The sequence below is a fragment of the Solanum lycopersicum genome, chromosome 6 (assembly GCF_036512215.1).
Source record: "Solanum lycopersicum chromosome 6, SLM_r2.1".
Taxonomy (NCBI): Eukaryota; Viridiplantae; Streptophyta; class Magnoliopsida; order Solanales; family Solanaceae; genus Solanum; species Solanum lycopersicum.
This window is the reverse complement of record NC_090805.1, coordinates 26257450-26269184: the sequence shown is the minus strand read 5'-3', so window position 1 is coordinate 26269184 and position 11735 is coordinate 26257450. Positions and strand designations below refer to the sequence as shown.

Below are 11735 nucleotides of genomic sequence, written 5' to 3'. Positions count from 1 at the left end.
GTTGATGCAGTGTCCTGATATTTCTCTTGATGTCGTCTTCGATGCTCCTCTTGATGTTTTCTTTTGTCAAAATAAAAGAATTTAGTTGATGTCGATGGGTAAATATTCTCTTGAGATGCACGATTTCCTTTTCTGGCAGTGCATGATTTCTGCAGGGCATGAATATCTTCCTGTGATGCATAAATTTTTGCGAGGGATGAATATCTTCTTGTGATGCATAATTTCCTGCTAGGCATGAATATCTTCCAACGATGTATAACTTTCTGCGAGGCATGAATATCTTCTCGCGATGCATGAATATTAAATCGCGATGCATGATCTTTTGCGATGTATGAATATTGACTTGTGATGCATGATCTTCCGGGATACATGAATATTGAATTGCGATGCATGAATATTGACTCGCGATGAATGTTCTTCTAGGGGTCATGAATATCTTTCCGGGATGCATAAATTTCTGCGAGGCATGAATATCTTCTCGCGATGCATCATTTCCTGCGAGGCATGAATATCTTCTCACGATGTATAACTTTCTACAAGGCATGAATATCTTCTCGCGATGCATGAATATTAACTCACGATGCATGAGTATTTACTCGCAATGCATGATCTTCATACGTTGCATGAGTATTAACTCGCGATGCATGATCTTCCATGATCCATGAATATTGACTTGTGATGCATGATCTTCTGCGATGCACAAATATTGACTCGAGATGCATGATCTTCCTCTATGCATGAATATTGACTCGCAATTTATGATCTTCTACGGGGTATGAATATCTTCCCGCGATTCATATTGCGAGGCATGAATATCTTCTCGCGGTGCATAATTTCCTGCGAGGCATGAATATCTTCTTGCGATGCAGAACTTTCTGCGAGACATGAATATCTTCTCGTGATGCATGAATATTAACTCGCGATGCATGATCTTCCGCGATGCATGAGTAACTCGCGATGCATGAATATTGTCTCGCGATGCATGATCTTCCGTGATGCATGATGCATGATCTTCTGCGGGGCATGAATATCTTCCCGCACTTCATAAATTTCTGCGAGGCATGAATATCTCCTCGAGATATATCATATTCTGCGAGGCATGATCTTCTGCGGGGCATGAATATATTCCCGCAATGCATAAATTTCTATGAGGCATTAATATCTTCTCGCGATGTATAAATTTCGGAGAGGCGTGAATATCTTCTCGCGGTGCAAGAATATCATCTCAATTAATAATGATAAAAAGACTCTCCAGATAGTGTATCATCTCGATCGACAATAGAATAAAATGACTTCTCATGGGTAGTGTATTGTCTTGATTGACAATTAAATAATTGACCCCTCCGGGTAGTGTATTGTCTTGATCGACAATAAAACAAATGACCCCTCCTAGTAGTAAAAATATCATATATGATAATATGATGCAGATGATGTCTTTGACAAAAATCGTAAACTATTCTTCCCGGGGTTTTCATTTGGTTCATCTTTTAACCTAGCTGGACGCTCCTTACAGACTTCATGTTGTTGAGAATTGAATGAAATAAACTATTCACATTGCCAAATTTTCGATTTGCGCAATATAAAACAATTCCTACATTCGCAAAAAAATCATTGATTTTTAGGAAGAGCAACCCTTGACTTCCCATATTCGTCAACTGGAGAAGTTTGATGATTTCTGAGCAATACTATAAATCTGCATCCACAGAAAAATTGTTAGTTTCAAAATGGACTGATTTGTCAATTCTTCAATTTTCTGCTCCTTGTCCTGCTATCTCCGATCGATCTTCTTGATCCCCCGACTCTTAATAGATAAGACAAAATATTTTATGCCAAAACAAATTAAACAGAAAAGGAAAATCTTTAAGAAATAAATTTTTGAGAAGTAATATTTTGAAAAAGGTCACTGCCAAGTGTCATGTCACGACAGGCTTTGTGAACTTCTTTAAGTTTGGTGCTCGGATGTTTATTCACTAGGGAGTATTCAAAGTCACCCCAGACTGTCACAAACCCGTGTTGAAATTTTGAGGCCATCCTCGAAATTTCTATCCTAGTTAACTGTATCGGCTTCAACTGTCGCCGAGTAAATCAAGGAATTTTTTAGATTCTCTCAAAATTGCTGTCCCGATTGAAAATCTCGAAATATTTTCAATCTTGGATTGTTCAAGAAAAATCTTATTCTCGAGAATTTTTGAGTCCCTCTCAAAAATCATGTCCCGGTTTCTATTGTAAATAGAAATAAAAATCTTACGAGAAATATGAACGAACCTTTGTTACGCCTACATATCCCGTTGAGGCAGGAATCGGGTCAAATGTAGTTCCCTCTCAAAGGTCAACAAAAATAAGTAATAAACAAAAAACCGACCGAGATCGACATAGGCTGCCTACGTATCTCATTCTTGAGAATTCAGGTCGAATGTAGTTCAAATATAAAGAAATATTAAAGGGGATAAAACGAGTGGCGTAGCCGACATAGGTTGCCTACGTATCTCATTCTTGAGAATTTAGGTCAGACGTAGTTCATTACAAGAGGGATATAACTATAAATGAAATAATTACAAAAAAATAAAACAATTACAAGGAAATAACAGAAATGCAAGTATAGAGCGGCTCCAATCAATGTTCTGACACTCATCCGATATCCAATGAAGCATATGGCAACATCTCATACCAATCTCAGTGATGTCAATCATTTTCCTCATAATCTTCTTGATGTTCTTGTTGGCGGCATGTACGGCTCCATTCATTTGAAGACGATAAGCGGTTGAGTTTTGATGAGTAATCTTGAACTGATCACATATATCTCTAATCAAGTAAATGTTGAGATTTGCACCATTATCAGTAATGATGGATTCTAGCACTCCAAATCTTCATACTAGATTGTTGAGAAAATAATCAACAATGGCTTTCTTGGTTAACGAGTTGTAAGAACTTCTTCCACCCACTTGGTGAAATAATCAATGGCAACCAAAATAAATCTGTGTCAATTAAAGGCGGTTGGCTCTATCGGACAGATGACATCCATACCCCAAGCTACAAATGGCCAAGGTGAAGTAATAGCATTAAGTTTGTGAGGCAGCACTCGGATCAAATCACTGTGCACTTGACATTGATGACATTTCTACACAAACTTTCAACAATCATTCTCCATAGTCATCCAAAAATAATCGGCTCACAAGATCTTCCTTGCCAAAGGGAGTCCATTCATATGGGTGCCTCATACTCCAGCATGTATCTGTTCAATAATCTTCACTGCTTCAACAACATCGACACATCTTAGAAGACCCAAATTTGGAATCCTCCTATGAAGGATTTCTCCACTTTGAAAGAAATTCACAGCCATACGGTGTATCGTCTTTTTCTTGTTTGAGGTAGCACTTTTAGGATAAATTTCAAACTCCAAATACTTCTTTATATCAAAATACCATGGCAAACCGTCTAGTTCCGCCTCAACATGTAAACAATGCATCGGATGTTCTTTCAGCTCTATGTCTAGAGGATCAATATAATCAGTATCTGGATTTTTAATCATCAAGCGATGGTGGCAATAGCATAAGCCAACTCATTCTGTATTCTGGGAGTATGTCTAAACTCGATCTTATGAAATCTTTTCCACAACTTTTGTACATACTGCACGAAAGGTATAATCTTTGGGATCTTCACGGCCCATTCTCCTTGAACCTGGTGAATCAACATATTTGAGTCTCCAATAACCAATAACTCGTGGATATTCATGTCAACGGCTATTTTCAAACCAAGAATACAAGCTTCGTATTGAGCCATGTTGTTCGTGCAATTAAATCGGTGTTTAGCCGCCATAAGATAGTGTTGACCAGATTCTGACACTAAAACCGCTCGGATGCCTTTTCCTTGGTGATTTTCCTCTCCATCAAAGAATAATCTCCAGCCAAGATATTCTTCTAAAATATCTTCACCCACAAACGATACCTCTTCATCGTGAAAATATGTCTTGATCGGTTCATACTCTTCATCCACGGGATTTTGTACAAGATGATCAGCCAAGGCTTGTGCTTTTAGCGCCTTCTCACATACACAATATCAAATTCACTCAACAACATTTGCCATTTAGCTAACTTTCCGGTTGGCATTGCCTTCTGGAGAATATGCTTTAACGAGTCCATTCTGGAAATAAGATATGAAGTATAAGAAGACAAATAATGTCTCAACTTTTGGGCAAGCCAAGTCAAAGAACAACATGTTCTCTCCAACATAGTGTAACGAGACTCATGTGGCGTGAACTTCTTGCTTATAAAATAAATGTCTCGCTCCTTCTTTCTTGTCTCGTCATGTTGACCAAGCACGCATCCAAATGCGTTATCTGAGATGGACAAATATAGCAACAATGGACTCCCTTCTCGCGGAGGTACCAACACTGCTTGATTGGACAAACTGTTCTTGATAGTATCAAAAGCATTCTGACACTCTTCAGTCCACTTTGTCGAAGGGTCTTTCTTTAACAGCTTGAAAATAGGCTCAAACACCACAGTTGATTGAGCTATGAATCGACTGGTCTGGTTCAACCTCCCTAAGAAACTCATCACCGCCTTCTTAGTCTTCCGAGGAGGTAATTCTAAAATTGCCTTAATTTTGGAAGGATCGAGCTCAACACCTCTTCTGCTGACTGTAAATCCCAACAACTTGTCGGCTGGCACCCCAAAAGCACATTTAGCGGGATTTAACTTCAAGTTATACCGACGTAGACGATCAAAGAACATATTTAAATGCGTCAAGTGGTCTAAACTCTTGCGGGACTTGATTATGACATCATCCATATACACTTCGATCTCCTTATGACTCATATCATGCAATATAGTCGTCATAGCCCTCATATAGGGAGCACCAACATTCTTGAGGCCAAATGGCATCACCCTGTAATGATATACACCCCAAGGTGTAATAAAAGTTGTCTTTTCTACATCTTCCTCGTCCATCATAATTTGATGATAACCAGCGTAACAATCCACAAATGACTGCATTTCATACTTAGCACAGTTATCAATCAGAATATGAATGTTTGGCAACGGAAAATTTTCCTTAGGGCTGGCTTTATTGAGATCCCTGTAGTCGACACAAATTCAAATCTTCCTATCCTTCTTGGCAACCGAAACAACATTGGCCAACCAAGTCAGGTATTATGTCACTTCCACCAGTCAAGATTTGATCTGTTTGGTGATCTAACCTTTGATCTTTAAACTCAATTTGGACTTGAACTTCTGAGCCTTTTGTTTCACCAAACTGAACCCTGGATTAATCGGCAATTTATGAGACACAACATTAGTACTCAACCCTAGCATGTCTCTGACTTCTCAGACGAACAGATCAATGTAATCGGTGAGTAAATGAATCATGTCTTTTCTTTGATCTTCATACAAGTGCACACTGATTTTAACCTCTTTGACACACTCTTGGTCTCCCAGATTTACTGTTTCAGTTTCCTCTAAATTTGGCTGATTTTTAAACTGCAAAAACTCTTCAGCAACATATTTCGGTGCCTCATTTTCCTCTTCATATTCATCAACCTCGTCATCACCTGCCTTATATTTTTCATTCAGCTCGTGACATGACATGACATTGGCAAGTCTAAATTTACATTACTGAAACCATAAATAGGAAAAGTTAGAAAAGCAAAGTATAGCAAATGAGTAAATAAAAAATCAATAAAAGAAGCTTTCATTCAAATTGGGAAATAATGCAAACTTTTGTTATGGAAAAAAGACATGTTACCTTTTCCAAACATCACGGGGGAATTTTAAAATTCAAGCAATTAAGGAAACTGCAAAATGGTGAGTCTCAAACCTCTTCCGGACTACCATCAATTTAAATATGCATAAATGACGCCCTTCTACTAAGGAGTTCAGCGAATCAGAATCAGCGTGGAGGTCCAATTCTGTAGCATCTCCCCATTATCAGCATCGCGGATACCACCAAGCTCGACCTCTTCTCAATAACAACATCGATCCCCTCAAAAAGTTTGTAGATCCTTCCCCAAGGTCGTCATGCTCGACGTACTCCCAGAATGGAAATGATTTATATAGATGAGGGATTGGCTTAATTAATGTTTGATCACTGTTCTTCTTCGTCTTCATATAATCATATGTGGGGATGTACCCCAAACCATACCTTACTCCTTCGACAGGACGGGGATAGGCTCTGTAATCCCTTGGGAATTTCTCCCCCAATCCAAAATCTAGTTCGAAACCATTCTTCAGCATCACAGTGGCTATCATCTTGTACACGGCAGGCTAGGAGGATGTGGGCCAAATCCTCACCTGTGGCATTTACCAACTCCATAGTGTAGAAATCAATACCTCGCAAAACGTCATACATAATAGGCGCCTGTCTGCCAGAATGAATCCCTTCGATGTGAAAAACCAAATCTTTGTCCTTCCAAACGAGTTTCATCATCTGGTAAAGAGTAGATGGCACAACTTTAGCCATATAGTAAATAGCTTTCCCAGAAGAAGGTTATAGCTGGTGTCAATGTCCAAGACCTGAAACTGTACACTGAACTTTGCCGGACCTATTTGGATGATCAAATTCACCGTTCCCAACGTATCTCTCTAAACCCCATCAAAGGCTCTTACATTTACTTGGTTTTGTTCTAGGTTCCCCAGGTCAAACCTTAACTACTTCAGTGTCGACAACGGGGAAATGTTCATACCATATCCATCATCCACCAAGACGTGATTTACAACCTTCTCGTGACATACGACACTGATGTGCAACCCTTCATTGTGTGACCTCCCTTCGAAAGTCAACTCATCGTCGCAAAAACTAAGTTGATGCCCTTGGATATCTTGGTTGATCATAGCGGCCACATTATCACTGCCTGTGCCCACGGGCACATATGTATCATCGAGAGCCTTCATCAATTCCTGTTTATACAATAGGGAACTCATAAGCAGGGCCCATACAAAAAAAAATTTTGGAGTCTTCTCCAAATGCTTAAGAATCGAATAATCCTTTGGCTGCATCTTTCTCCCAAATTATTCTGCTTCGACTTCACTTATCGGCCTTTTGCTCTGATCTTTCTTCTGTCCTCCAACGGCCAATTCTTAGGGAGTATAACATCTCCAAGATCAAGTCATGCCCTGAGCGGCAGCAGTTTCAATCAAAAATTTTGGCCTGACAAGAGTTTCTGATGACACCAAGGCAACAACATTCGCTAGTGTCAGGATCACCGACTCCTTTTTCTCTTTGACACTTAACGAGGACATGGACCTTTATAACTTTTCATGCATAAATGGAGTTATCACCTTAGTCACCCACCAATCATTTTCCATCTCTATCATGTTGATATTAACGTCTCCATGATTCGGTAAAGGGTTGGTGTTGACATTAAATGTGGTTGCTTGAAGAAAGACCACATCTTGATCGATCAGATCTTGAATCTTGTGCTTGAGGCTGATGCAGTCCTCAATATCATGTCCAACACTCTTAGAGTGATATGCACACCTTTTATCAAGCTTGTAGAATTTGGATCTAGTATCCACCGTCTTGGGCCCAATCGAGTGGATGTATCCAGCCGCAGTCAGTCGCTTTTACAGCTTTGTTCGGCTTTTAGCGAACGTTGTAAGTTCCTAGGAGGCTTCTTTTCGGATCAAGGTCGGGTGGGTCATAACTGCCTTCTGTAGGAGGCATCTGTTGATAACTTCTGGTATTTGGACGGGGAGTTTGGTTTTTGAGATATGGATTTGTTTGGTAGTTTGGCGATGGAGCTTGGTAATTCGGAGGGTGATTTTGGTATAGTGGAGCTTGGACTTGATAAACAGGAGGGGGTGCTCTGTAGCTTGACTACACATTTGCACAACTGGGAGCAACATTTTAGTATTAAAGGGGGGGAATTTGGTAAAGTGGGGAGGATTTTGATATACGAGAGGTGGACTTTGGTAATTTTGAGGAGGTCATTTTTGTAAGTGGAGGTAGTATTGTGATAGACTTGAGGAGAATTATATGGATGAATAGCATATGTGTAGCAAGCTTGTTAGGATCTATGGGAAGGTCGGGGACGACCTTGGGATGACGATGATCTTCTGGGGTCTTCTTCCCCTCATAAGAGATAGCAACAATTTCTTCTCTCTTTTTCTTCAACAGTCTCGGTGATTCAAGCGATGCAGCAACACATGCTATTATACCTGTTTTCAAACCATCTTTGATATTCTCACCAATATTGACTATCTCGGCAAATTTTGCTCCAATGAGCAACATGATCCTATCATAATATTCGGGCTCTTGCACCCACACAAACACATCCATTATTTTTTTCTCAAACATAGGCGGCCTTACCCTGGCTGCTTCCTTTCTCCACCTGTAGGTGAACTCTCTGTAGCTCTCAGTGGATTTTTGCTTCATCTTTTCCAAAGAGTACCAATTGGGAACGATTTCCATGTTGTAAGAAAACCGATCAATATAATCTTTGGCTAGGGTATTCCAATTGGGCCATTGCCTGGTTTCGTGGTAGGTGAACCATTCCAGAGCCTCCCCGCACAGACTTCGGCTGAAAAGCCGCATCAGCAGAGCTTCATCCCTACCAACTCCCATGAGTTGATCGCAGTAGGCTCTCAAATGAGCCATAGGGTTTCCCACTCCTACGGAAGTATCAAACTTCGGGATCTTGACTCCTTCCGAAAGGTACAAATTTGGATGCATGCACAAATCTTCATAATTAAGGTCCGCGATATTAGGGACGCATTCGAACTCCTTCATGGCTTTCTTGATCTCTTCTTTTATGTCCACCTTTACCTCTTCCTTTGCCCTCCATTCTCTTTCCTATTTATCATAATGGTCAAGCTCAGAATCGTGCACATCGTGCTCGATAGAGACGGGAATTTGTTAAAGTGGTTCTTTTAGGTAAGGGTGGAGCTACGGAGGAACTATGGGCATTTTGAGCGGTTTAATAATTCAGTGGGTAAGTTTGAGTATTTGTATTCTGGTTGAAGTGGTGGTGGGATGTTTGGGGATTAAAAGTGTTCTGATTTGGATTTTGGCTTTGATTTTACGGTGGTGGAGCGGTTTGATGGTGGGTATTTTAAGTATGGGTGGCATTTGAGGGTGGTTGCTTTAAGGATGAGGTGGAGTTTGGTAAAATACAAAAGTATATTAGGGATTTTGGGTAGTCAGATCTATAATCGACGGATTCTGAGCAGGTGTAGATGGCTGAGAGCCAGATCCACATTTGAAGAGGAGAAGAAGATTGGAGGTCTCCCCTCAGCAACGTTAGCAGCAAAGCATGGCGGAGTCAGATCCAGTCTCCTTTGCATTTCAACTCTCATTTCTGCAATTTGTTGCATCAGTTGCAGAATCAATTCATTCTGGTCTGCTATAGTGGGTTGATCCACCACAACGTCGGTGAGACTTACTTCTTCGTTACTGTCTCCCATAACTGTCTTTCTTTTGCCTGAATCTCATTTAGGAAAGGAATCTATAGGAACTTTCAATCTGGTGAAATAGGGATGATTTTCCAGCTATTAATCGACACAGATCAGATTCAAAGTACCTGAGAAGGAAAACAACTCAAAGGCATATTTGTCGGTGTAGATTCAGAATACAAAATGCATAGTATCACACAGAGAGCAGATAAACACACAAGTTGCTTTCTTTGAGGATATCTTCAACTCATGATTAATGACGGAAACACATTTATTAACAAGCAAGACTTTGCTTTTTTTTAGTTTGACTCTATCTCAGAAAGGCTAAATCACGTTGATCTATGGTCTTCTTGCATCTATTCTTCGATGTTCGTTGATTTTGTCTTCTCATTTCCTTCTAATATGAAGGGAAAATGAAATTTTTTTAAAGATATGGGTCAGGCCTTGTAAGGCTGCTTACGTATCTCACAAGGAGAATTGAGGCCCAACATAGTTTGAGTACAAAAGGAGATATTTTTCATTCATTCATTCATTACGATTACCACGGAGATTGAAATTCAACAAAGATTTAAAGATAATAATAATGACTACATCTCAGTCATTTTTCTTCTCATCGCAGCATCAGTCATAAAAATAAACTCGACTCGAATCTTTCCCATGTTGATGAGGGATTCGAGGTTGTGGCGGAACTCAAGACACTTTTTAATGTTGTGGTCTGCGTCATTGTGATAGGGACAATGCTTCCGAACTTCGTATAGAAAACAATGTGATACTTCCAAGCCCCTATTGAAACGGGTGAAGACTCCATTCTAAACTAATTCTGAGTAAATTTCCCTCATCATTTTCTTGAATAGAGTGAATGAGCAACGATAAAATATGGTCCTCTTTGTGACTGGTATGTCAATCCGTGGCTCATCACATGCAAGGAGGACGCCATCACCCCAAGTGTTTGGAGTACTGTCCATGATGAACAAACGGCGGACTGCATTCTTAAACTCTATGCACTCTTTTATCGTATGCCCTTTCTGGTTGGGATGACACTCACAAGTCTTGTGGCGGTCCCCCGATTCCACTTGAGAAGATGCTCTTTCGATGAGCCTCAACATACGTCTAGATCAATAATTCTCGAAAATGAGGGCGCACGAGATGGCCTCTATCCTTTTTCGGTGTTCCTGCGGATATGCTTTGAAAGAAATTTTCTTGTCTCCTTTTTCCGGACGTACTTCGAAAGAAGGTTTGCGGACAAGTGCCTCCTCGTAACTCTCTTCGTTAATTTCCTCCTCGGGGTTCCCAGGAGAAAACAATAAGTCATATAGGCGATTTCCAAGCTGCTTTTGTCTGTCGATTTTCTCTTCTTCACTTGGCCCAGTCTTGATACTTTTTCCCTTCTCCATAGCAGTGATTTGCTTTTCCTGAGACAGTAGCGTAATGTTTTAGGATTTGGGGTGTGAGAGGTGTTTTTGAGTGAGAAACTTAAGACTCAAAAATTTTTGGTCGGCCTTTTTGTGATAGTGACTTGTACATTTCTGGGAATTTCTTGCAGGGAGTGGGATAACGATATCCTCATTCAAAGCAACATATCACATAAACAATTAAAACACATATATCGCATCCTAACCATGCATGTGACCTTTTTGTGCCAAGGGTAGGCCTAAGGATTTAAAGGGTGTATTGCATTATTTGAAACATATTGTTCCACCCCCCCTCCAACCAAAAAATAAACTTTGCTTAAAATTATTACGTCCGTTACATAGTTTCAATCAAATTGGGGTGCATTTTTAGGGAGGAGAATACAATGTGAATACAGATAGAAGTAATCCCACGCATGGGAATTAGAAGGTTGACGACTTTGCTCCTCATCTAGATTTCTCAACATTTTCCTGGATGATGCACTCGCATGATAACACGTACGGCTCAGCGAACACAGCTTTGGAGGATGTCGGCACGACTTGTAGAGTGTTCATCTGCCCGTCTAGGGTCGCATCCAAATGCATAAGACAAGAAATTCCATCGGCTAGCTCTTGTGATGTCACAGCTAAAACCCTCTGACTTTCTAACTCTCTGAACGGGTACTCTTGCTCCTTTCGCTGAAATTCTTGCTCCCTTCGGTCCCATTCTTGCTAAAAATGGTATATATGGATCTGAGGTCTAGTCTGTACGTCTTCAACTTCTCGACCTACGCGTGGTATTGGGTTCACTACACCACACAGATCATTATGCATTCATGTTTTGTACTCATCGACGTACGCAGCTTCATATCTTTTTTCAGTCATACCCCATTTCATGTTGACACGTCCGGACCATTCTTGGAGGATGATCTTGGCGAAAGGTATTTTGTCGCTCCCACTA

At 40.3% G+C, this 11735-nt stretch overlaps 2 protein-coding genes across 2 annotated transcripts; both read right to left on the bottom strand.

Annotated features, from left to right (window-relative positions):
* Positions 1–3528: 3528 nt before the first annotated feature.
* On the bottom strand, positions 3529–6456 carry LOC138349299 (uncharacterized). Its single transcript, XM_069299619.1, has 6 exons — positions 6139–6456; positions 5335–5552; positions 5140–5260; positions 4320–4988; positions 4093–4140; positions 3529–4038 (listed from the first exon to the last, which is right to left on the bottom strand). Exons 1-6 carry the CDS (start codon positions 6454–6456, stop codon positions 3529–3531), a joined length of 1884 nt encoding a protein of 627 aa, XP_069155720.1.
* Positions 6457–6644: 188 nt separating this feature from the next.
* On the bottom strand, positions 6645–9398 carry LOC138349298 (uncharacterized). Its single transcript, XM_069299618.1, has 4 exons — positions 9192–9398; positions 8032–8787; positions 7275–7556; positions 6645–6893 (listed from the first exon to the last, which is right to left on the bottom strand). The coding sequence occupies exons 1-4, from the start codon at positions 9396–9398 to the stop codon at positions 6645–6647; spliced, it is 1494 nt and encodes a 497-aa protein (XP_069155719.1).
* Positions 9399–11735: the final 2337 nt, after the last annotated feature.